The sequence below is a fragment of the Sprattus sprattus genome, assembly GCF_963457725.1.
Source record: "Sprattus sprattus genome assembly, chromosome: 9".
NCBI lineage: Eukaryota > Metazoa > Chordata > Actinopteri > Clupeiformes > Clupeidae > Sprattus > Sprattus sprattus.
Genome location: NC_137928.1, coordinates 11,365,678 through 11,392,695, shown reverse-complemented (window position 1 = coordinate 11,392,695; position 27,018 = coordinate 11,365,678). Strand labels below are relative to the sequence as shown.

Below are 27,018 nucleotides of genomic sequence, written 5' to 3'. Positions count from 1 at the left end.
GAGGAGGCCGTGTATGTCTACACCTCAGCATCGGAGCATGAGGGTGATGTGGGGGAACCTGAGGGAATCTGAAGGGCGAGCGTCCAGCCGTTACTGAGAGCCGTAATGTTTGAACAAGTAGGAGAGACAGAATTGCAGAAGAAACTAAATTTTAAACTTGTTCTTAAAGTTCTAACATACATTTTTGTACACTGGTATTTGTCTTATTTTCACAAATGATGATTTATTCTACTATGTTTTCCCTATCATGTGCAAACCTTTTTAATAAAAGCACTTTAAATAAAGCTCTCTTTATGCTTGGTTTAATGACAGATGTTTATTACTGTCAGACATAATAAACTTCCTCCATTTAAGGAATATCAGCAAAGTTGACTGATCACCCTTTTCCTCTATTAAATAGAGAGAAGTGTTACTGTACATTGAAATGTGTTATGCATAGTTAAGATAATTTTTTTTATCAATTAAAGGCACTGTCATTTTGTATCAAATGTTGCGAATGACTGTGTGTATTGGCTGCAATATCTTGATGTTGAGACGGTAAGAGGACATTTGAGTAGTTTAGGACTACCGTTTGTCTGACACTGAATGTACTTGTAGTTCATAAGGTTGGCTTTAGTTTTGTTTCTCTTTCATTAGGTTTCATCAAAATCTTTTTCACTGTGCAGTCCTTTATAATACAAATACTGTGAAAAGAACTGAAATGTTTTTTGTTTCTGTCTCTGGCATGCAAAGCAGACAGACAAGACATGCCCTTCCCCCCACATGTACCTCTCACCTCAACACTCCCACAGAGACTTACACTGATGTGCCTCCACACACACACACACACACACACACACACACACACACACACACACACACACACACACACACACACACACAAACTTACCACAAAATGCCAGCCAACATGACATGGTACAAAACAGATCTGATAAGGCCTGATTTTTTTTCTTTCGAGAGGAAACATTAGGTGTGTGCTGACTGTCATGGCAGAAGATTACACCCCCCCTTACAGTGTCTCAGGTATCACCTGCACCTGACCTGGGATCAATTTACACTGGAGACAGATATAAACATGCCTGTCTTTCTCACCCAGGCTATGATGGGAGGGAGTGCTGGCACACAATGGCATCTGATGGAGTGTGGAGGAGAAGGGAGATAGGATGGAGCATTAGGCAGTGATATAGGACAAAAGAGTGTTGATGGGCCGAAATTAATGAATATTAGTTTAGCTGATCGATACTAAAGGGACAGTTAAAGTTCCATGTAGTGTTCTTCAGTTAATGGTTGCTGAAAATGAAAGTTAATGTTGACAATAAGTAGTTGCTACACATGAAACAAACATCTACATTTTTTAGAACAGAGAGGAGTGGAAAGCAGAATAGAATATGGCTGAATTCAAACATTACTTTTTTAAAGGAGTTCACAGCTGCTCCACAAGTAAGATAATTATGTTTGGCAGATGTTTCACTGATGGGCCGCTGGAGTTTGGGGCTTATTGGTCCCAATGATCTCATGACTTACTGCCACTATTTTACATTTCCTTACAACCATACATGTCCCTGTATGCAACTGGGTCAATATTTTTCAAACTTCTGTTTGTTTTGGGAGAGCCAGTATCACTAGTTTCCCTGTCTTTGGTTTATGAGATGCGTGGAAGGCAACCAAACCAGTCGGATGGCATTGCATCATTAACATATTTTCTTGGGGTGTAAAAACCCTTGCCCTAATCCTCTGGGCTCATTTCTCTTCAAGCAGCCCACAGAGACAGGCACCCAGAATAAGGCAGAGGTGAACCCTCATTCATCTTGGCTGGTCTCCTGTCCCCTAACTACAAGCCATCATGGCTTACTCAGCCCCTCAGTCCTACGTGGATAAATCCTACATGGACCGGACATACAGCAAGTCGTACCGGGACAGCGCCTACACTGGTGCGTACGACGAGAAAGCCGGAAAGTCAGTGGCCGAAACCATCTACGACGACCAGGTGGCTAAGGAGAAGAAGGAACGCGGCGATGCGATTTGCTGCGACGTGGTGTCGCTGGTCATCGGCTTTATTGGCCTTATCGGCGTGGCGGCCGTCACGGGCCTGCCCATGTGGAAGGTGACGGCCTTCATCGAGGAGAACATCATCGTCATGGAGACTCGCTGGGAGGGCCTCTGGATGAACTGCTACCGGCAGGCCAACATCCGCATGCAATGCAAGGTATACGACTCGCTGCTCTTTCTGCCGCCCGACCTCCAGGCGGCCAGAGGCCTGATGTGCAGCTCCGTGGCGCTGACCTGCTTCGCCTTCGTCGTGTCGGCCGTGGGCATGCGCTGCACCCGGCTGGTGGACTCGCGGCCGCGCACCAAGCACATTGTGCTAGTGAGTGGCGGCTGCCTGTACCTCATGGGCTGCGTCACCACCATCATCCCCGTCTCGTGGACCGGCCACGTCATCATCCAGGATTTCTACAACCCGCTGCTGATTGACGCCCAGCGGCGCGAGCTCGGCGAGGCGCTCTACATCGGCTGGGTGACCTCGGCGCTCCTCTTCACGGCCGGGGTGATCCTCCTGTGCCGCCACGCGCCCCGCACAAGTGAGGAGGAGAATCGTGACCAGGTGATCTACAGGGCCCAGCAGCCATACACCTACCAGCCTTACTCCCAGTACCCACCCGGATACTACCAGCCTGGCTACCAGCCTGGCTACCAGCCTGCCTACTCTGCTCCTCCGCCCGGATCTATGATATACAACCCAGTGCAGTACACCTGAGAAGAGGGTGACAGACAGTGACTGTGTTGAATTGTCACTGTGGCAGGGTGTGGGACCAGTAAAGCTTGCAGTGAAGCCGGACTGCAGTGAGAGAACAGGGGAGAAATGGCATTAAAGCAGTGGACTTGGCTTAGACCCTGTTTTCCTTTGGTTTTTGTGTGTAGCAATTTAACGTATCTCGGTAAGCCAATCAGCGTAATACGTTCATATCGTACTCTCTGCTTTGTTGTTTCCCTGTTGTGATTTCACATATTGAGGCCTTGTTGGGGTAAATTAACTTTGCACAGGACTTTCAATGTCTTAGTTGTGACTTGTGCTTGTGTTTGGTGATATTATGTTGATGAGTTAACCACTGCAGCCTGTCGAAGTAAGCCTGTGTTAACGCTGACTACCCCTCCTTCACCATAAAGACTTGAGGCACTGCATTGCAATTTTGACCTAATTTGCATGTATATAGTTTAGATTTGTTTTGTTTTCGCATTTTTGTACATTGTATTTTAGGCACTGGTCCATGTGGATCCCAAATCAACATAAAGTGAAAAGATTTGAAAAAGTTTCAGTGTGATGACTTGATTGATGCGTAACCTTTAGGTTGCTTACTGTAGGCTAAACACCTCACCTGAGCGGAGGATGAACCTGTTGGACCTGTTCATGGCTTTTCGTCGTCATCCTGTCTGAGTGAAAAGAATCTGTTTAGAATTGTCACTGAAAAGGTATGAGAACCAGCCTAGCTGGTAGACACACCTGCTTCAGGAAGTACACCAGGACAGATGAAAAAATGGCTTCCAAGAAATCTTCGATCTGTTTGATGTAATGTAGCTTTAATGAAAGGAATCACATAAGCAACGGAATGATGTTACGGACCAGTTCAAATGAACAGAAACAAAAAAAATGAATTTGTTAAGCTTCTAATGACTCCCTGGGAATACGTCACTTATTGATTTTACAGACAGTACGTGCAGGAATGTGTCAACTATGGAGAGAGAGGAATGTCTCTGTTTACCATAGAACCAGAAAAAAACTAATATTTTCAAACATAGAATCATTCATTGCTGTGGCACAATAGATACCAATAACTAACTGAATAAATGATGCCCTTCAACACACTTGAAAGTATTTTTTTTGCAAAGTACAAAGATGGTTAATAAAAGTTTATTTTTTTTATTTTTTTTTAATCTAAGTAAAGTATAAAAAATATCTTCAAACATAGAATCATTCATTGCTGTGGCACAATAGATACCAATAACTAACTGAGTAAATGATGCCCTTCAAAACACTTGAAAGTATTTTTTTTACAAAGTACAAAGATGGTTAATAAAAGTTAAAAAAAAAAAAAATCTAAGTAAAGTATAAAAAATATCTTCAAACATAGAATCATTCATTGCTGTGTCACAATAGATACAAATAACTAACTGAATAAATGATGCCCTTCAAAGCACTTGAAACTATTTTTTTTACAAGGTACAAAGATGGTTAATAAAAATAAAATATAAAAATCTAAGTAAAGTATAAAGCTAATTAAAAAAGCAACAACACAATGTTACACCATGAGAAAAGAGGACTAGCTACCACCATGGTTAAGAACATGACTTTTTACAGTCCTGTTAACCCACTCTGTAGCAGTAAGGAGAGACTCAAAAGGAAGCTAATACTTATTTTCACTAATTGCAAGTTAGGAGCTGAGTTATAGAACTCTAAGGACACTTGCCCGTGCCTTTGTTATTCAATAGTCCCACATCCATTCTGGTCTGTCATGGTAACTTATTTAAATATGTCAGAACAAAATACACCACAAAACACACAATATGTCAGGTGTCTCTCATGTTATTTACCTTCTCTCTTGTGGGACTTTTGGTCACAGAATGATTGGGCTTCCTGGTACTTTGGAGTTAGTACCATACTTACACTTAGGCTTGATTCCTAGAATTAATGCAAATAACTAATGCAAAGGTAAGTAATTCATGACATGCTATGTTCTGTCACTAATAATAATAATGATAAAACTTTATTTATATAGCACCTTTAATGCAAAACGAAAGCACTAGGCATCATGACATATTTTGTTTTGCAGTGATAGAACAGTGCAATATTGCTATTATTAGGCATTAGCGCCCTATTTTGTATGCAGAAAAGCTCTCATAGAATGAACCATACTGGGAACTATCATCACAGTTACTGATAAATTTGACACTATACTTTTATATGATTAGAAATAACTGGTCATGAAAGCTCACAACTGTTTAAGACATCTGCTATTAGCTCATGACATGGTTATGCTATGATGATGTATTCTTTCATCACATTATTTTATGACACTTCACACATTTACTTTGTGGCACCTCAAAATATGATGAAGAAATGACACTGCCTAAAGTTACATATTTCTAAACATCAATAATGCTAAGGATGGCTTGTTTTGCTTTTAAAAAATCTTCCATTTTAGTGGCCCTGAATCTCCCAAGGGAACAGGTTGTGTGTGAGAGAAAATGGAGACTTGTGAATAAACAATGGCTGTGGCTTAGTTTGCCTCCCAGGACTGGTGTACAAAGAGGAGACAGAGAGAGAGAGAGAGAGAGAGAGAGAGAGAGAGAGAGAGAGGTCTGAGGGATTCGATATCATAGCAACAGACCACAGATCCCTCCCCTTCCACTCATTTCCCATTGCTGGCCTGAACTAGAGGAGGAGGAGGAGGCTCCCGGAGCAGGTGCACACGTTCCACTGGGATACAAAACCTTCCTACGGGAAAGCTGCTGCCTCACTGCCTCAGACACAGCTGACGGAGTCCCTTAGCCACCCCACACACACACACACAGGTTAGCGAGCACTCAGGGGCTGCCCAAGGAGCGAGAACCCAGAGCCAGACAGAGAAGAGAGGGGGAAGGACCACCTGTCGCCAAAATCCAGAGGAGGACATCCAGGGACTTGGAGAGGAGAGTAACAAAGACCTGGAGTATACATTAGGTCTCTGGTTCTCACAAGAGAGCTCAGGGCTGGTGGGCTTTTCCCAACGTAGACTGCTTAGAATACTGTGAGTTAAAAAGGAGGAGAGGAGAGACGGAGTGAGAGAATGGCCAATGGGGGGCTAGAGATCGGGGCGCTGTGCCTGACGCTCATCGGACTCCTCGGCTGCGCGGCCAGCACGGGCATGCCGCAGTGGCGCGTGACAGCCTTCATTGGCGAAAACATCATCGTCATGGAGTCGCGCTACGAGGGCCTGTGGATGAACTGCTTCCGGCAGGCAGATATCCGCATGCAATGCAAGGTGTACGACTCGCTGCTGGCGCTGACCCCCGACCTCCAGGCGGCCCGCGGGCTCATGTGCTGTGCAGTGGCGCTGGGCGGCGTGGGCCTCCTTGTCAGCATTATGGGCATGCAGTGTACAGGCTGCATCCGTGACAACGACAGCGCCAAGCGCATGGTGCTCATCGTCGCTGGCTCTTTGGTGATCTGCTCGGGCATATGCTGCATCATCCCCGTCTCGTGGACGGGTCACGCCATCATCCGCGACTTCTACAACCCGCTTCTGCTCGACGCACAGCGCCGCGAGCTCGGCGAGGCGCTCTACATAGGCTGGGTGGCGGGGGCCTTTCTGTTTGCCGGCGGCTGCGTGTTTCTATGTACAAGCGTGCCGCGCGACGACGAGGACCCTCGAAAGCCCCGGTACCATTGGAGCGGGCCCCCTACGACCTACACACCGCAGCCACTGCTGCCAATGCAGCCCGCGGCACTCGTCCCAAGGCCACAGTCCATGTACAGCTACCCGTCCCAGCAGCCCTCTGTGGAGTACTCCAGACAACCCCCCATGCAGTTCTCCAGACAGCCCTCTGTTGAGTACTCAAGGCAGCCCCCCGTGCAGTTCTCCAGGCAGCCCTCTGTGCAGTACCCCAAACAGCTCCCCGTGCAGTACTCCAGACAGCCATCCTTTCAGCAGTCTATCCAGTCATCCAGGCAGCCTTCTCTGCAGCCTGTCAGGTATCCGTCTATCCACAGCAAAGTTGCCTATCTGTAGATGTCCACCACCAGTTACAAACATCATTGAGCCATACTATGATGAAGAATTGGAAAAATGGAACCATATGTCCATGATGAAGAATTGGAAACTTGGAACCATAGTATGATGAAGAATTTTGTCTGGAATGGACTTTTTCTTTGTCCTTTATTTCAGCTTGAATGAAGAAATAATGACTGTGAATACTGCTGAAGGACTTTGTTACTTTTAAGTTTTACATTTCAACACTGAAAATGCACTCTTTTTTGATGAAAAGATTATATTTCTCATTTTCTGCTTACACTGTTTATTTTTTATAAACACTAACAAATATTGGATGGCATAGTATTCTAAGAGGAAATTTAACAGGAGTTTTGGTAAGTTTTGGAGGAGTTTTGGTAAGTTGATCATTAATTGTTAGAAGTTTGTGAATGCCGATGGCCCCAGAAAATACATACAAAACAAGCAACTGATATTTTATGGTATTTGATATTTTTTGGGAATTGACTATACAGAAAACTCCATACTTTTGAGTTCAAATAAACACTTTTCTTAAAAGAAAGAAAATAAAGACTAGTGACTTAACAGAATTGTTTTTTTGGCAAAGCTACTGTATATGTAGAGAGAATGTGGTGAGTTGGCAAGCCTTTGTTTTCCTTCTCTATGTCTTCAGTTTTGTTTACAGGAGTGTCCTAGTGATCTCTATGCCCTAAGGCTCCAGTACCTGTGGTGGCCAAGTGTGGATCACATGACAGTTGTTGTTCAACAAAGTGAATGAAAATGGTACATGTTTACTGCAGCTGTATTGCCTCGATATTATGTTTTATAATGTTGGAATACAATTCCATGTATACTTAAAAACTCTTCAAAAGGGAAGTTGTCTGCAGCAGGACACATTTATATAGTACTTCCTTGTAGAGACAAAGTATTATGTGACCAAAGCAACAGAGCCTGGGGCAACATCCTGGTGTATGTCAAACACACACACACACACACACACACACACACACACACACACACACACACACACACGCACACTCACAAACACACACACACACACACACACACACAGACAGACATACCACTTAAAACTGGCGACAAAACTATGTTAGTGGATATTTTGACCTTTTGGGTAAAAACAAATGGCATACTGGCTGAAAACAGGCCTGAAAAAACAACTGGTCGCATACATCACATTAGTGTAATTAACTCATACAGAGAGTTAGTGACAAGTGAGGGTTCAAACAGGAGAACTGGGTGCTCCTATTTCCATGGCTATTTGTTTAAGGATCACAAACAGTGGCACTACAGAGTGTGTCTTGTTTGACTTGAAAAAACATGGCATCAGTGTAACACTCACTCCCAATCATTTGTATAGAGGAAAAAAAGAAGGGGAAGTTTTGTATTTACTCAATGCTCTATAGATTAATGGTTATTGTATGTAAAACTGAATGGAAAATAAAGTTTCACACATTAATTTACTTATCAGGCTGCTTTTCCTGTTGCAATTGTTTACAGTATTTTGTCATGTATTTGACATGTATTCTATTATAATGACAACACATTTTGCCTTTGCACCTCCCACATGAAACAAAAGGTTTATTTTGCTTCCCATCTCACAAATGTGTTCACTAACAACTACTTAGTTGTACTCTCAAAACATTTATCTTGTTTACATTTTATATCAGATTGGACGTCCTCCAAAGTCAATGCTACATAATCATGATTAGCCTAAATCAAACACTCTAAAAATAAATTAAGCAATTCAATCAAGAAGAAATGGCTTTGTTAGTAAGGCACTATACCACCCTCTAGTGGTGACAGAGAGTGTAACATCTGAGTAATGATGTACTCTAATGACTTGGTTTTTGTCTGAATGATGGCAATATTCCACAAAATACTCAGTCGCCAGAAAAGGGTCAACAACACTCCAGTGAATAGAGTGAAGCAAACAAACTACATTCACAGCCTCATAGCAAACTCCCTTCACAGTCAAGGATCAAATACATATAGTATATACTTATATATACACAAATATATGATCAGACATATGCCAGAAATCCTGGCACTGTCAGCATATGGTTAGCACTTTTGAGAACAAAATATACCGGCGCGGTGATTAAGCATCACTACGAGAGACACGATGTTGTGGGTGTAGGGAGCCGAGAGGCCTGAGCCAGCATGACCCGAGGAACAGTAAACACACCATCAGCAGAGGCCCCGCTGACCCCCATCCCTCTGGACCAATCACAACCGCCCGTGGCTGCTCTCCCATAACAGACCGAGTGCTTCCCTCTTTCTCATGAACAAATGACTTCACATTCCACCTGAGAGCTGTGCGGAGAAGTGATCGGCCAGGGCTTCAGTGCAGCACTAATGCTCTTATTCTGGGACCGGCTCCAAGACATCCATCTGAGGGCTGCTCTGGAGCTAAGTACTGGGCCACTCTTGCTACTTTTTTGGTTCAGTTATTTGACGATAAGTAGCTTTGAGAGGATATAATACAGTAGAGGATATGCTTGAGTAGAGGAAAGAGAAAGAGGAAAAAAGGAAAGAGAGAGAACAAAGCAGAGGAGATAAATAGGCATAAATACAGAGTGACAGCAAAAGAGATGGTGCAAGGACCCTCAGAGCTCATTGCCTTGTGCCTAGGCGTGGTTGGCCTCATTGGGGCAGCGGCCGTCACCGGAATGCCTATGTGGAAGGTCACGGCCTTCATCGGCGAGAACATCATCGTCATGGAAACGCGTTGGGAGGGCTTGTGGATGAACTGCTTCCGTCAGTCCAGCATCCGCATGCAGTGCAAGTCGTACGACTCCCTGCTCTTCCTCCCCCCAGATCTCCAAGCCGCCCGTGGGCTCATGTGCTGCTCACTGGCACTGTCCGGCGTGGGCCTGCTGGTGGCTCTGGTGGGCCTGCGGTGCCTCTCCTGCCTGGCGGGGCAACCGCGCCTGAAAAGTATCCTCCTGATGGTGGCCGGTGGCATGCAGCTGCTTGCCTCCGTTTGCGTCTTCATCCCCGTGTCCTGGACGGGCCACGTCATCATCCGCGACTTCTACAACCCGCTGCTGATCGACGCGCAGCGCCACGAGCTCGGCGATGCGCTCTACGTCGGCTGGGTGACCGGCGCCTTCCTGTTTGCCTCGGGCCTGGTGTTCGTGTGCCGCTGGAACGCCCTGTCCGAGCACGGCTCGTTCGATGTGTACCCCGCCGGCAAGCCCACCCTCACGCGCTTTCACCCGCTGTCCAGCACCGTAAGCTCCGTAGGGCTTCAACCACCACTGTTGCATCAGAGCAGCTTCCACAACCCCCATCAACCATCATCCTTTCACAGTGTGGCTATTGCACCTCAAGGAGGCTACCCACTCCCTCACCCCGCCCAGTACAACCACCAACTCATCCCCACTGTGCCAATGGTGTATAATGGAAACATCATGGTGTCACACCCACCGCATGCATTTAATGCTGGACAGATGACCCCGAGGGAATCTCTCTACCACAGCCAGCAGTCGATGCCATACACAGCAAGTCATGGGACGACAGTCACGACACCCTATGCTTCACACAACTCCACCACTAGCTACCACCCCGTTCCGCAAAATCCAGTCTTCGTAGGATACAACTACTCCAGAGTGGGATCCCCCAGTTCCACAACCGTCTCAGGGATGCGGATCTGAGGACCTTATTAAGAACATCCTGTTGCCTATGACTGACCTGTTGCTGAAAAAGGAAGAGCAGATTACAGGGTTATTTTTCCTTGGCACAGAAACACAGGTGACATGTAAGCAGTCTCAGGCAGGCTTGTAACTGGCCTTAGGTTAACTCACCTGATGAATGTAATGATAAGATATGTGAACGTATTGCACATTTATGAAGGTGGGTATGTGAGACAATGCTGATTATGCTTATGGCATCAGTGTGTATCGGTTACAAGATTGTAGTGGTACTTAGGACTGTACTGTCTTCACACTGAAAAATGATAGGTAACTGTGTCTGGTATGCCATGGTCCGAGCAAAGCTAGTGTCATGGATTCAATCACCAGTCAGTATAAACAATTATTTTATAAAACAATAATGTTTTGCTCGCAAATGTATGCTTGTGCGAATGTAATTAAGTTTGTAAAGTTCTTTTGACAACACGTTTACTAATGAAGCCACTCACAGAGGGATGGTAGGTCAAATTATTTCAGTTAAAATAACTACCAGCTGGATCAGTCACAATCAGCTCAGTGTTGACAATATCAACATGCACTTCATCAGATAAGATCAGCTTGTTTTCATAAACATGCAGACTCTCTTTGAACTACTGTTAAGGCAGACAGTAAAAACACTGTGAATCGTAATGGCATTGTAAAACTATTTGTGTGAGAAAAATCTTCATGGAATTTAAGTTTATCTAAATGTTCACATGAATGTACATAGTAGAAAAGTGTGTCAGTACACTGCAACAATGAGTTGAAAATACCGACAACTGAGCATCCATTTTGACATGATTAGTTAGTAAAACCTAAACTGTTATGTAAGTGTGGTTTGTAACATTTTTATAAACAAGTTTGCTTGGTAGTGTTTATATGTATTTGTTTTAACAGAATAGATCTGCAACAACTTGTTTTCACCAGAAGATGGAAACAGAGAGTGTTATGTGTGTGGCCCTGTACCACTACATGAGTCTTGGACACTCCTGAGGTGTCTTTGCTGCCCTGTATCATAAAGTTACTTCTTGCTTGGTATGAAATGCCTGATCTCAAGAGTGGAATTGCCAAATTATCATACTAATCTTATCAGATCTATGCAATAATTATAAAGTATATAAGGACCTTGTTATCTATCTCTTTCTTTCTGTGTGTGTGTGTGTGTGTGTGTGTTTGTGTGTGTGTGTGTGTGTGTGTGTGTTTGTGTGTGTGTGTGTGTGTGTGTGTGTGTGTGAGAGAGAGCGAGAGAGAGAGAGAGAGAGAGAGAGAGAGATGCTCACTAAAACGTGCAAACTTCCAACAAACTTACATGTAAGCAGGGAGGTCACGCACCCGTTAACATCTATGAATTGCCTGCAGTTGCCCATTATGCTAATATACACTATTGTATATCTAATATACTATGTACACAATCTAATATACAGTACAATACATGGCTTGATCAGCATAGGCGGAGATCCCGGGGGGGAGGGGGCCTGTAAAGTAAAGTTGTCCCCCCCAAACAAACATTGGGAAAAAAATGTTATGTTGAGTCAGTGGGTCAACGGCCACTGCATGTAAGCCTATTTACTTTTTATATTCTCCCTTACTTGACTGTACCATGACTAACTACCGGAGAGTATAGTCCTGCCTCTTCATCATCGTAATCCTCATAATACCATGCAAATCTACAGTCAGCCATTAAACAACCAGTCTTTCTGATACATTAATCATTTCCTGGATCACATCACCATGATACACTAACGTTGCAACATATTATATTGTCACTAAATGCTTCAACGTATCCATGGCCGTAGGTTATGTGGACCTTTACAGACGATATTCCTGTTTTGTTTATCAATCTGGGAGATTTGTTGGTAGAGCAGAGGGCATCAAAGCTTTGTCCACATAAAGTAGCTGGATTATATTATAATCCATTTTAAATATGCAACAGTACTGCTGTGGAGCAATTCTTATCCTGCCTTTCAGCCGCTTGAACACAAGTGCCCAAGACGAGAATGGACCTTGGAGTAACATCTGGAGCACGGAATCAAAGTTGGACAATCAAGTCTTCAGCTGCATCTTCTAATGAGTTTTTCTCCCAACAAAATGGATTCCTGATGTGGGTGGCCTTATTGTAATGTGGGTTAAAGTGCAAGAGAGAAAAGTAATTGGTTATCTCTCTATCAGACAGTGGTAAATAAAACTGTTGGGGAGGTAGTTTAATCTTTCAGGGAGCGTCAGCGACCGTTGTGAGGATTAGATCTGCGTTTCCATCAGGACTGGAGCAAAGATTTAATCATTCCTCGGTGTACCAAAGCAAAGACGTTGTCGAGGTCGACTGTTGCCAGATTTGAAGTTAATCTTCCGAACGTATCCATGTTTGCGGATCAGAGGCTTGCCCGTGCCCTCATTTGAGTACGCGCACGGAGAGGGACGCGCTCGTCTGACCGAGGTTCACCGATCTGACTTTGTGTTTAGTTCGAGTCTGCCCCGGAGGAATGTGTAACGGATGTACGAATGGGACAGCTTGAGATGAAGACAGTCGACTTCTTTAAGTGTTTGGTGTGTTAGGATGTCACAAGGATGTCCTGTGTGATTTGGTCATTTACTAACATCTTAAGGAGCATCATTGTCACCGGAATGAAAATGGAGAAGATACCGGTTCGATGCCAATTGTTCGTCCATGATGAATACAGGATTCGTAAAATTGCCAGAATGAATTAAAACTATAAGAATCAATGTTAAAGTCGATTCTTCAGCGTGTACCATGGCGAAAAGGATGGGACTGTTATTTTCGCTGCTGTACTTGGTGGCAGAGTTTGGTCTGAGTTCACAGCAAGTCCTTAGAATCGGTAAGTGGTCTATAGCATGATTTGCACGGAATTGTGTCTATTCTAGTTTTAAAGCTCTTTTAGAAATTGCTGTGGAACTGTCGGAACAATTAGTGAAAAATGGATAGAGAAGACGTAACTAGTAGACATAACGCTTGTCTATCTTGAAGTTGACCGTGCTGATGATGACAAATATCGCACATTCACTATATTTTCACCATTATTTCATTTCTACAAGTCAACATGTAGCCAGCACGGGGTTTGTCATGCTCACTACCAGGTCTGAATGAAATGCTTGTTCCTCCATTATTTTATATGGGATATACAAAACCTAACAAATCCAGGCTTTATCAAGTACAAGTACTATGAGACATGAACCATGCAATGTGAGAAAGAGGTCAAATGCAGTCCTTGAAATACCAGTTCAAACTAAGTGTGGGTTATGTAGATTTGAATCGACTCTCCTCCATCCCAAAGACATCTGCCAGCTTTGAAGCATTGACAGTAACCACTAGTTCAAGTTCACTCATGTAAGTGCTTGATATACAAGATTTTTGTTGTTGACTTCTATGGCTGTTAATCACCAGTTTAATCAAATATGGCAAGTGTAGTAACTGAGACTGGAGACTACCTTTGGGCACAGTAAATGGATAGCTTGTGACCTTTACAACTAACTACCACAGAAATCATACAGGGATAAGTGCCTTGTGTACCATTTTCAGGTTACTAATTGGTCATGGCTATTTTAAAACATTCATGTACCTGCTACTGTGAGTTAAGGTCAAGGTGGAGCTGAGCACATTGAATACCCGCCAATTAAATCTGAACTTTGGGGGCAATACATCACCTTTACATGACTCATAGAAAAGCAAAAAAAGAACAGGAGTGAGGTCAAATGAAACTTGTGCTGAAGTCAGTTCTGAGAATGGCACTTCACTTCTCAAACTAGAACTTCCAACCTTCATGAGGTTTCTTTGATGAGGACCATTTCAGAGAAGCAATGCTGTTGTTGTTTTTTTCATCGTTTGTTTCCTGAGGTTTGAGACAGCTCTCTGAAGACTAGTCAAAGGTGTGCATGTAAGCAATTATCACCACTGAGTGGAGAAGTTGGGCTTTCATCTCAGGCTCTTTTACTCCATTAGCAAACCCAGACTGTAGTAAATAACTTAACTGGACAAATACTCATGGCAGACTGAAATATGCCCTCTGCTCATTAAGGAATAACTCCTATCAACATCTGTCTACTAATATTATACATGTGATGTTTATATTTGCTGTTACAACACTCTGTAGACATTTAATTTAAATCACAATCATATCAATTTCAAGATGGCTCAACATTTGTATCACTCGCCATATATCAGAGGAAGAGGCAGGTTATCTGATTTGGTCAGTTTAAGGCGCCTCCTGGAGCAGTATTGGTTGTGGGGGCAACTGTAAATCAATTTGTTGGTCCTGATCGCTGATTGCTGTGGTGGTTGCTCGATAGGACTGGAGACTCAAATTGCAGTCCATATATCTGAAGATCTGATGGTACACCCTACAAAAGGACAAAATCAATTGGCCATTACATGGCTGTGCGTGTCCGTTTCAGTGGGTCATTAGATCTTGTTGAATAAAGGAAGCTGCAACTTCAGGTCGGTGTTGCAGATTGGATTTGCCACATAACATCCCTCCGAGCCATCATTACACATGTGCGAATGCAACCATCAGCTATTTTATAGAACTTGTTTGCATCAGTCTTAGGTCATATTTTAAATAGTGCCTCAGGATTTTTGTTCCCTGGTTGAAGGCAGCGCTCATGGATAAGGAAGGAGGTTGATGAAACATGCTTCCTACATATCAAGCATGAGATGTATGGGAAGATATTTTCAAAGAATATTCATTGTGGCGATACCTGTAGAATGTTATGGTTATGAGGTTACTAGGTCTCTGGGCATGAGTGGATCATTTAAATCTGCAGTTACAGTGAAACAGACAGAGCAAGTACGATTTTCTCGGAAATCATCAACGTCTTCCATATAGGTCAGACATAGGACTCGAAGACACAAGCCGCCACATTATATAACTTGACCTCTGAACTGTCCACGTTGATTTATCTCCCCTCATTGCTTTACATCCAACGAACGCACCCCAATCTGTCATTTGTGCTGCTAATCTTTTCTAAATCATCTCTTTTTGTCACAGAGGCCACCTAATCTTTGTCATTCTCCTCATGACCCTCCCTGCAAGCCTCTAATCTGGCCCATATGGTGCGTGCAGCAATTAACATCTCCAAGTTTCTCTTGGCCAAGGCCCACCAGCATCAGATTGTGACTAGAATCTGTCCCCGCTCACTCAGCCTGGTAAGAGTGGTAAATCCTCCCCCACACCAAGCCCTTTCGGCAACCAGCAGTAATCTTCTTTATAGGGCAAGTCTCTTTTTGCCCTGAACATGGGCAAAGAAAGGAAGAGTGAAAAAAATAACTTTGGGAAAGAGGTAGGCTTATCACATTCGCGTATGCTGCTTCTTATGAGACCTTGAATAGAACAACACCAATGATGATTGGTGGGGCACCTCTGAGTACTCGCCCAGGTCCCTACGAGTGTTTAAATTGGATGCTGCCTCACCAGTATGTCGTCTTTGATACACGATTCTGACAAAATTGCCAAACTGCAAGTGCACATTCAATGAAATCATCAAGCGTGATGTAGTGATGTGCTGGGAGCCCGAGCTGGTGAGAATGGTGGCGATAAGGCGGCACGGGTGGCACAGAGAGCGCTCAGTGTTCCACATCAAACGGGCCGAGCGGACTCGTTTAAACCCCCTCGTTCATTCACCCCACTGGCCAGGTGCCATATCAGAGTGCTGCTGCCACTGCTGTGTGTGTGTGTGTGTCTGTGTCTATGTGTGTGTGTGTGTGTGTGTGTGTGTGTGTGTGTGTGTGTGTGTGCGTGTGTGTGTGTGTGTGTGTGTGTGTGTGTGTGTGTGTGTGTGTGCGTGCGTGTGTGTGCGTGTGCGTCTGTGTGTGTGTGTGTGTGTGTGTGTGTGTGTGTGTGTGTGTGTGTGTGTGTGTGCGTGTGTGTGTGTGTGTGTGTGTGTGTGTGTGTGTGCGTGTGTGTGTGTGCGTCTTTGTGTGTGTGTGTGTGCGTGTGTGTGTGTGTGTGTGTGTGTGTGTGTGTGTGTGCGTGTGTGTGTGTGCGTCTTTGTGTGTGTGTGTGTGTGTGTGTGTGTGTGTGTGTGTGTGTGTGTGTGTGTGTGTGTGTGCGTGTGCGTGTGTGTGCGTGGTGGGGAGAGTGTGTGGGATGGAGAGAGCTGGACCTGAGTGATTTTCTGTTTGGTGGGAGAGGGTAAACAACTACGTCATTGTGTTCTCGGGCTGTAAAGATATTCCATTGCTCTGGCCCCGACACAGGCCAACTGAGATAAACTCCCAGATTCACAGTCCACTCCTGCAGAGGGGTGGCATTTCATGTGTAACACATACACACACACACACAAACTCGCACACACACACACACACACACACACTCACACAGGAAGGCGTTCAATTGATAGTAAGATAATTGTCTACATTCTGACTTACACTGAATACAATATTATGAAGGGCAATCAATTAATATTCAAGGATAATTGAAGCACATTGCATAATCTTTGCCCAGTGTCAATAAAAAAACAGCAGCAACCACAACAACAACAACAACAACAATGATATGTAATAAAATTCCATCAATGTGAAAACCCTAAACAAACACTTATGTTTCCAGATCTGTGTTGTGTTTGTCTGCACTTACCTAACATTTATGCATAAAGGAGGAAAGGTTATAAGATAGCACATCGTCTGAAGAAAGCCTTTCAGCAGGGCTTTATTCCACCATTTGATTTGGTTAGACTTAACAGGTCTGAGAGCAGTGGCTTATTTTTGTCCATTGACATGCTAATGCTGTATTGAGTTGCCGGATCAATGTGCTTGTCACATAGCAATCGGGTCTCGAGTACGATCTTTCACCGCTTTATTTAGTGGGAGCACTCTGGTTGGACCTGAGTCCAAATGGTTCAGGTTACTATTAATATGTGCCATGAAGATCGATGAAAACTGCTTCATGGTTAGCTATACTGTGTTGTCGTTTTTACTTATGTATTTCCCGAATAATCACTGCAACATCACACATAGCCAATAACCTTCCGTCATGTGTTGTGTGTGTCTGTATAATTTCACTGATACAAAGTGGTTTTGAAAACATGGATGGTGGACATGGTAGTAAGGCTAGCACATCTCTTAACAGGGAATGAGGTTCACTCACTGCACAGCAGTGTACCTTCTGGCTAATGCTCCACAGGTGAGGCGGGTTTGATGACGCGGGTTTTGATGACGTAGTTGTTTACCCTCTCCCACCAAACAGAAAATCACTCAGGTCCAGCTCTCTCCATCCCACACACTCTCCCCACCACGCACACACACGCACACGCACACACACACACACACACACACACACACACACACACACACACACACACACACACACACACACACACACACACGCACACACACACACACACACACACACACATATGTGGAAAGTGTATACCGGTGCAGTCTGTCTAAGCCTTCAGCATAAGACTGGAGCACTGGGTAGAGGGGGTCCCCCAATTGCCACTGGGTATTTTGCACACTGGAGAACATAAAATCTAAATCATTGCATTGCCCAACCACCCACCTCCCTATAAAAACACATCACAGGAATGGGATTGGACTGGAGTTCAGTCACGTGTCAGGAGTCACTCCCGTGTCACCCTCTGGTGCTGATGGGGACTCGAAATGCTGCAAAAGGTGGAAAATTCTAATGGCTATTAATTTATTTGTACACTACTAATACCTCTAGTTCAGTGGTTCTTAACCTGGGTTCGATCGAACCCCAGGGGTTCGTTGAGTCACTCTCAGGGGTTCGGCAGGGGTCAAGACACACACAGTATAGCCAGGTTCACACTAGCAATGTCGGGCCGTTTTTTATACATACCTACGTTTGAAGAAATCATATTTTATTTTTCAAATTACGAAGGGTTCAGTGAATGCACTGATGAAGCTTGCAGGGTTCAGTACCTCCAATAAGGTTAAGAACCACTGCTCTAGTTGTTACTGGCATTTCTCAGAATTTGTCAAAAGTTGTTGCATAGGGCTGTCTGGCCTGTCGCTGAGCTGATTTAGTTTTGTGTATTGATTAGTTATGTGTTTCCTTTCTGCTTTGACTACTTTGCTTGTATCAAGTTGGCTACACTCTGTCTCACAGTGATATTAGGCTTCCTTGTCCTACTTGCGAGTTTTTCTCTCCCACCTCCATAACATTTAAGCTTGTCTGCCCCTCAAATTGTTTGATTTTTCCAGTGCAAAGTGTTTGATGTTATGTAGGCTAAGGTTCATGTAAAGTTCAGCAAACTGATCATAGGCTGCAGGCTAACAACAACACCTATAAGATAAGTTATATAAAAGAGTAAAAGTGAGATTACTCACACATGGATCAATCACACTGATTAGGCCTTCATTCTGCTACTTAAAAAGTGTTACTAGGGGAGGCATACTGTACATTTCACATCATCCCCCTGACTACAGCCCTACAACAGTTTCAATGACAGAAGTCTGTGCACGAGTGAGTGACAACAGCAAGATTTACAAGTAGGGATGCGTACCGGTACGCCGGACCGGTTCTGGACTTGTAAAAACGTTTAGGTTCAGGTCCAGAAAAACCGAAACCCCAGTGATTCGGTACTGGACTTGTAAAAAATCTAGCACTCACATACTATATCCTACTATATTTTCGTTCTAGACCACCTTGAAATTCGCGGTGGAAAAAGACATTCCTATACCATTACGCACCCAGACCGAAATGTCACGCAGATTTCGGTGCCTGAGCCGATTTAAATAAATAACAGCAACAAATCATGCAGCTAAATCTTGAAAACTTATGTAAAATGTTGTCTTATGAATTATTTCAGGCTGCAACATGAAACACAGGGGCTGCTTCCAAAACAGTAGAAAACTAGCGATAGCTAACTAGCAGTAACGTTAGTGGTGTAAGTATGATTTGTATGAATTATTTTGTATTTTTTTGCCAGGCAGATTTCGTGGGGCACATTTACAACTGCCCTAGCTCCCACTATAAACGTTGTCCTGTGTCGCTCATTGGTGTTTTCATAGCAACAGTCGTTTGACAATGAAGAGCAGGCAGCATGTCACAGAACAAGAACAAACAGAGCTAGCCATAAACCTTTTAACAGAGAAAATACCGAAAGGTAAACGGTCAAAAGTGTGGCTGTATTTTGCACAAAAAGATTCAAACATCGCGACGTGCAGCAAATGCAACACAACAATTGCGTGTAAAGAGGATAGAAGGTCAACAGCAAATCAGCAACCTCAGACTGACAAATAAACGGAGATCACAGCCAAACGTATAATAGTCTCTTAAAGGGGCAGTGCACATTTTCTCGTACTCAGTGTGTTCAAGTAAAAAGATTAACTATAAACAGAGAGAAAAAAATCGATATAAACAAATCAGAAATGGTGAAATTTCATTAAAATAAATAATACAATACAAACAAAATAATACATTTTTGACTCCAAAGGCAAATATGCTCATATTTTTGCAAAATAAGTTTGAAGCTGTAGTGTGTGCAGAGTGTGTGTGTGTGTGTGTGTGTTTTTTGTACTTATTTATATTTATTTAAGTAGACTATAAACTGTTGTTTACAGTTAATATAATGTTCATAGTTTGAAGTAAAAAAAAAAAAAAGCTGTAGTTTGAAGCCAAATGTTTTGTATGTATTTATATTAATAGTATACTTTAAACAGTTCATATATTCAAATATGCCATGGGTTCGGGTCCGGACTTATTAGGTCCGGACCTGAACCTAAACCTCTGGATTCGAATTCGGACCTGAACCTGAACGTGGGTTTAGGTATGCATCCCTATTTACAAGTATAGCATCAGAGTGTTCACCGTTTTACAATTGTGCAGTTGAAGTGTGTAACTGTTTTAATTTTTCAGTAAGGTAGTGTATTGTTGTTCAGTCCAGGAGCAACATGGCTGTCCTTTATTCTGAACTCTTCGCCCTGTTTACATTCAACCACATTACATTTTACTGGGGTTGTCAAGCATGCATTTTCCGTTGTCAGTGTTTCATTGTGGTGTCTGGACCCACTCCCCTCATGATTGGTTAGGACACATGTCAATCCTGGGACCACAGAGATACACCTCAAGATACACCTTGAAAGGATCAGATGCATGTGTCATTGTTTGAATGACAGTTGTTGGAGCAGTTGTTGAGAGCTTCGTCGTGTTGTCCATATAAGATCCGATGGGAGGTAACCTCACACCACCCACGACCCTTATTGCCTTCATTGCCTGAATTTGATGTCAAATGCTAGTATGTTCCAAACATCCAGAAAATCCTGGGATTTCTGCTTTCTGCACATAAGTATATTTCAAGCTATCTGTTTTCAAATAGGAGACAACCCTCCTTGCTACCACACTGAAGAAGATCTTTCCTACCACATTTAGAACTGTCGATTTTGGCCAATGGTAAGGGCGTTTTTCTTCAGATTAAAAATACCACCTACCTGATGCCACACCATTAGAATTTTTCATAGCAGCTCTTGTACAACGTATGACTTCTTGCACCTCCTTTCATCTGGGTCCATCATCCATCGGGGAACCCATTTCCCACTTGAGGAATGTCTGTCAATATCAAGTCTTTCACATACTCTGATTATTGATTAGCTCTGATCCTCCGACAGACTCTTTCTTTCAACTCTCAAACTTCCCGTTTTCTCATCATGATCGTGTGGTCATTTTTCAACCGACTGACTTAAGCTACTTTTAAACAAGTAGTTCTCAATGTAGCGCCCCTGTATTCCAGGCATTTTTTTCCCTTCCCTGGTAGATCCTCAAGCCTTTCAGTGAATTTGCCTTCCTCCATCCACATTTACAAACCTGAAGAGCTAACCCTGTACTCCCCAAACCGTCTGTATCCACGTTCATCCCCTTTCTCATGGTCAAAGCCATGCCAAAGTCTAAGGCCATGTGGTCTGCCTATAAGTCATCTACCACCCCTGTTCTTGCTGTCTAGAGGTTTTCTGTAGTGTAGTACGGTGCATCTGCCTGGCTGTTTTTTTTTGCCACAGATGCTGCTGCCTCGGGTTGCTTGCCCATAGCAGCCCCAGTGGGATCTATTTCCTCTTGTCAGCTGCCACTAAGAGTCTAGACTCTAGACTTTTCCTGTGAAGGTTAATAAGTTCATTGTGAAGTCATTAACAAAGGTATTGATTGCACAGCTGTTTATCTAGTGATGCATTCTATCCTTTTGAGTAATTACAATAAGTCTTGGTTGCAGAGTATGGTTCACCTTCGTATTGCTGCTGTTCTGCTGGTTAAACTATTGGCTACTGCATGATATTTTATGAACATTTTCTAATTTATTGCTGTCACCAAGGTACTTTATCAGATGTTATCTGTGCATTTGATGATCCCCAATTACATGCTCTACAGTTCCCATTCTCTACACTCTACCCTTCAGCCCTCTGCCAATACTAGCTTTGCCCCTTGATAAGATAATCGTGTTGAAGGACAAAGACAGAAACAGTAAACGGTAAACTAAAAGCCTCATTAATGTTTGAAATTAGAGCAAGGTGAAAAGGTTAAGGAGGCACTCTTGTTTAGCATTTGTATTTGTGTGTATGTGTGTGTGTGAGAGAGAGAAAGAGAGAGAGATAGTGTGTGTGTGTGTGTGTGTGTGTGTATGTGAGGGAGGGAGGGAAAAAGAGTATGTGTGTGTGTGAGGGAAGGAGGGAGAGAGAGAGAGAGTGTGTGTGTGTGTGTGTGTTTGGGTTGGCGCTGTGTGCCTATGAAGTCATGAATGCTCTGGTGATATATTTTCATCAGCGTTCTAATTTGTAGCCCCTATGCACCAGTGGCTTAGAGCAGGGGTTCTCAAAATGAATAGGGCCGGGGACCCCTCAAAGGGCAGAACATTTTCCAAGGACCCCTTCATAATCGTTTCCCAAATTAAACCGTATAGGCTTAGCTATTTGTAATGTTATATGCTTTTGGACACTTTTACTCTAAAATCATATACTATCATATAGGATATTATTACATTTGGCATTACTTGACAGTATGTAGGATAGATTTTTAAATTATCCTTTTGTAAAATGTGCTGAGAAGCTAAATAATGTTTACCTTACAAAACATATTGATAGAATATTTTTTTTTATCAAAGCAGATTGTACGGTTTTCCAATAAAACTCAGATTGTAGGGTTTTCCGACGTAGATGATTCTAAAGATTTATTTTTAACAAAGACATTAACAACCTGTAGTCTTAGTTATTAACGGATCTCCTAAAAAGCAAACGTGTAAGATAGCATAATATGCTAACGTACGGTAGCTTGCTAACATTTTATACAAGTTGGTACAGGCAAAGGCTATCTAGCAAGCTTTCAGTTTGGAATTTTGCAAAACTACTATTGAATATTCCAATAAACGACCAGTATTTCAATTAGCTAAGTTTGATATCTGGCATTTAGGCCGCTAGAGTTCTGTAACGTTATATTTAAGGGCCAGATGCACATTATAATGCACCGCATCAGTGTCCGCGCAGTGCTCCACTGCTTGTCAAGGCGCTGTTTTAGTATCTCCATAGTGTTTATGCAACTCATTGGGTTGAAGGCCTTTATTTTTAAACTAATATCGTATCAGGTCACAGACAATTTGCAGACACTTTGAAGAATATGTCAGTTCAAGATATTTGTTCATTCAGGAAAAAACGGCAAATGTTACCCGGATTTTGGAAGAAAATTTGAGACGCCTCACAAAGCAAATAGCTATTTTCGCTGTTTTTGGAGCCATAAAACTTAAGCTAACATAGCAAGTTGACAACAACTACCTAAGCCCGTCAGAAAGAAATGTTATTCATTGATAATCCTGTCATTCCTTGCCGTTGTATCAACATTTCATCACCTAAGCTGACAGCTGAGTTTTGCATCCTGTGCCATACAAATACATGTACCTAAGGCATATTGCAACAGTTTTGCTGGAGGCACTCTACCGATGAACAGTTTGGAGTCTTAAATGAATGTGATAACTCGTAAAGTTGTTTCAGTGTTTTTTTTTTACTGAGTAATGGATGTGATTTCCAATGCAACAAAGTACAATACTTCAGTCTAAATCTAAAAGTCAGTAAAAGTTAAATTATCGATTTCAAAAACTACTGGAAAAAATTACACAAAAAATAATACTCAATTACAGTAACGTGAGTAAATGTAATTCGTTACTTTGCATCTCTGCTTGTCTGTTTGTTTTTGTATACTGTATTGCAATACATACATTTTTTTAAATAAAAAAAAACCTTTGGAAGCCAGACTTTTCCACGGACCCCCAGGCAATGCGTCGCCAACCTGCTTTGAGAACCATTGGCTTAGAGAAGCTGCAGACCTCTAAGCAAACAGCAGACCCATGCTCCTCCTATCCATGCTCCTTCTATCTATGCTCCTCCTGTCCATGCTCCTCCTATCCATGCTCCTCTTATCCATGCGCCTCCTATCCATGCTCCTCCTATCCCTGCTCTTCCTATCCATCACATCAGGAGACCCATGCTCCTTCTATCCATGCTCCTCTTATCCATTCGCCTCCTATCCATGCGCCTCCTATCCATGCTCCTCCTATCCATGCGCCTCCTATCCATGCTCCTCCTATCCATTCGCCTGCTATCCATGCTCCTCCTATCCATGGTCCTCATCACATCAGGATAGGCTTCAATTTTTTTATTTCTCAAAAATGAGATGGGTTATTTATTGGGAGTGGCGGGAACCTTTGAAATGTGAGGTTGTCTGTGGACATATGGACATGCATCTTCCTTTTTTTCCCTTTTTTATATAGGTCAGTCAGATGATGCTTGCCTCTACCTATGGGATATTTAGTGTATTCATAGGACATAGCTCAGCAGGTTCATACTACCAAATTATTTAAAAGCCAGGACATTATACAATTCTTTATACTTTCCGATTGTCCCTTGAGGTGCAGTCCTTGACTCAGGCAAAAGATTGTCGATATTTCAGCTCAACGGCCAATCGAACGACACTCCTCTTTTCCATGCTCTTGAAGTAACGTGTTGATTAGCTGGAACAGTGTATGGCCTGGTCCAAGCCACTTTGTTTGTGTCCCATTTGCAGAGCCAGAACTGTCCACAAACACCAGAGTTGTTGTGAGAGCACACACTGGACGGACAGCAGGAGGAGCTCAAAGAGAATATAGCTGAATTCGATGCAAAGTGTAAATGACTGATGTTAAGGACAACACCTTTAGCTGGAGGTCGTATCTCCATGCTGTAAACTGATTCTCACTAGGAGTTTCCAGTAGAGCTGATAAGCTGGCTTTACTGTTACTGTAATGCCATGACCTCTGGATCACTCTTTCAGTCAACAGTTAATGTTCACTGGGTCTAAAGAGAAGAGAAGAGCTGGAGGCCTTCTGTCATGCTCCTACATTTGGTTTATCTGGTTTATCTCCAGCGAATTGTTAGTGTCATGCAAAGCAGACATGATTAATCTGCAGTACAGAGATGTCAGAGCCTTGATTTCACTGTTTTACTCTTTCCAATATAGTAGTGAACAAAGGATAAGCCCAACAGCTTTTGAATTGAGAAGCATAATAATAATAAATAAAAAAGATCAATAAATCACTTGTCATGTTACGGATGTTGATTGTTGAAAAAAAATGGTGGCTGGTTCTAAATGCAATTTAAAGGTTTTTGGTTGCTTGATAATATAAAAATATTTTTATGAATATGTATAAAAATGCTTTGTAGTGAAAGTGTGGAAGGGGCCTGGTTGAAGGTAGACAGTATTCTGAAAAGTTCCTGTAAAAAAGCTCTATTGAATGAGCATTTGCTTGCTCCCGTGACAACTGAGGAGGACGCAGGATTATTTTGTCCACTCAGCTTGCAGTGTGGCTGCTCGTGAGCCGAGAGAAGTCATTCACTGTGTCCACCTTGATCAAATAATGCAGACACAAGGGGAAAGTGTTTCTGTTTTTTGGGAGCTCACTGAGCAGTCCGAGCGGAGACTGTGCCGTGAAAACAGTGATTCCCTCTCCTTATTACCTTGCACAGCTCACTTCTACATGGATACCAACTCAGTGTCTCAGACACTGATATCACCAAGAGCTTTAAATGAATCCGTATTCTGTGAGACTGTTACTGTTATTCCCTGACACTGTCATCAATTTGTGCCGTCGCCCCCCCCCCGGCTGTGTGGTTCCCCCCTTAGCAAGGGGCCATACACCCCCACATCTAACTGCCCCTCTGTCACGATTGGCTTCCCAGCTGCCTCGCTGAGAAATTGTACTTACTTAAACTACAAAATGGCACCGGCAGAAAAAGAGCAGATATTAATGTCGTTGAGGCGTCCGGTCACGCTCCCTCTCTGCATGAATATTTTAATAAGCACACAGTGGAGGATGTGTGTGTGTGTGTGTGTGTGTGTGTGTGTGTGTGTGTGTGTGTGTGTGTGTGTGTGTGTGTGTGTGTGTGTGTGTGAGTGTGTGTGTGAGTATGTGTGTGTGTGAGTGTGTGTGTGTGTGTGAGTGTGTGTGTGTGTGTGTGTGTGTGTGTGTGTGTGTGTGTGTGTGTGTGTGTGTGTGTGTGTGTGTGTGTGTGTGTGTGTGTGCGTATGCGTGTGTGAGACAGAGAGAAGGATGGAGGTGAAGAAAAGCGCTGCAGGTTTCTTTAGATTCTCTGGGCGCCTAAATGAATTGCTGCTGTCATCAAGGCATTGATGCCAGGCTGACCTCTCTTTCCTCTGGCTTGCCAAAGGAATGAAGACTCTATGCGGCACACCTCTCAGATGATGGGCTTCTGTTTTATGCAGTCAGAGGTGTTTATGAGAAGTGAATCAATCAAGGGGCTGTTGACAGTATAAAAAGCAAAGGCCACTATAGAGCAGCCGAGTCGATACACTAGCATAAGTGCCAGTGAGGCCCATGTTTTTTTTTCTGGGCTCTGTGGATGTACACCAGGACTGGTAGATGCCTTTGTACAGTGATGTTCATAGGAACAAGTAAGTGGGGGGTGTTTTAGTGTCTGTGGCCCTCGATTGATTGTTCTGTGTTGTATCATACTATCCATACTTTTTTAGCATTTTCAAACCTGTATTTGGACTAAGGAGGCTGTTTTTAATACGATCAAACCCACTGTTGTAATCATCCTATCAAAACTGCTGTGTTTTTGGAACAGCACATTATATGGCTTTACAGTTCAATAGTAAATAGAACCCAGTAATCAACGACTAAAATGTTCGACTAGTGCTTAACTTGCACTAAGAACAGTTACATTCCTGCAATTCTTTTTCTTTTTCTATTTTGTTTTTCTATTTCTTACGTTAAGTAGTATTTATTGTTACAATAGGTCTCTATTGCTCGTGGCTTGACTGCTCTCTCCCTTTTTGTATGAGATGGACGTACCTGCCAATTGGTCTGTTTGAGATGGACATATTTAAAATAGCGAATGTACTTCTATGGTGGTAGAACATTGGCTATAATAAACTTGATGTATAAAAGTGAGATTGAGAACTGAAAAGACTATAAGTCTACAATAAGTCTAAAGAGTGGGATCAGTTCAAACAGGAAAGTTGCTGGCAGAGACCTCTTGTTATTGTAAGGACTCTTGCCAACATCATCAGTGATGAACAGGTGGTTATAGACAGGACATGGCTGATTCGAGCTGTCCTCAGGCATGTGAAGGG

At 43.0% G+C, this 27,018-nt stretch overlaps 4 protein-coding genes across 7 annotated transcripts in view; all 4 read left to right on the top strand.

Annotated features, from left to right (window-relative positions):
• Positions 1-1,843: 1,843 nt before the first annotated feature.
• On the top strand, positions 1,844-2,758 carry cldn8.2 (claudin 8.2; the record flags this gene model as incomplete). Its single annotated transcript, XM_080844950.1, has 1 exon — positions 1,844-2,758. One exon carries the CDS (start codon positions 1,844-1,846, stop codon positions 2,756-2,758), a length of 915 nt encoding a protein of 304 aa, XP_080701076.1.
• Positions 2,759-5,825: 3,067 nt separating this feature from the next.
• Positions 5,826-6,767, top strand: cldn8.1 (claudin 8.1; the record flags this gene model as incomplete). The annotated part of the gene is made up of 1 exon (XM_080845401.1): positions 5,826-6,767. One exon carries the CDS (start codon positions 5,826-5,828, stop codon positions 6,765-6,767), a length of 942 nt encoding a protein of 313 aa, XP_080701527.1.
• Positions 6,768-9,358: 2,591 nt separating this feature from the next.
• On the top strand, positions 9,359-10,423 carry cldn8.3 (claudin 8.3; the record flags this gene model as incomplete). Its single annotated transcript, XM_080844949.1, has 1 exon — positions 9,359-10,423. The coding sequence occupies one exon, from the start codon at positions 9,359-9,361 to the stop codon at positions 10,421-10,423; it is 1,065 nt and encodes a 354-aa protein (XP_080701075.1).
• Positions 10,424-13,187: 2,764 nt separating this feature from the next.
• The window catches only part of grik1b (glutamate receptor, ionotropic, kainate 1b), a gene marked incomplete at both ends in the record, with an annotated part of 39,728 nt that continues 25,897 nt past the window's right edge, over positions 13,188-27,018 (top strand). For all 4 annotated transcript variants that reach the window (XM_080844609.1, XM_080844612.1, XM_080844610.1 and 1 more), the window contains one exon: positions 13,188-13,272. In XM_080844609.1, coding sequence (XP_080700735.1) covers positions 13,188-13,272 — 85 coding nt within the window. The remainder of the gene's footprint in view (positions 13,273-27,018) is intronic.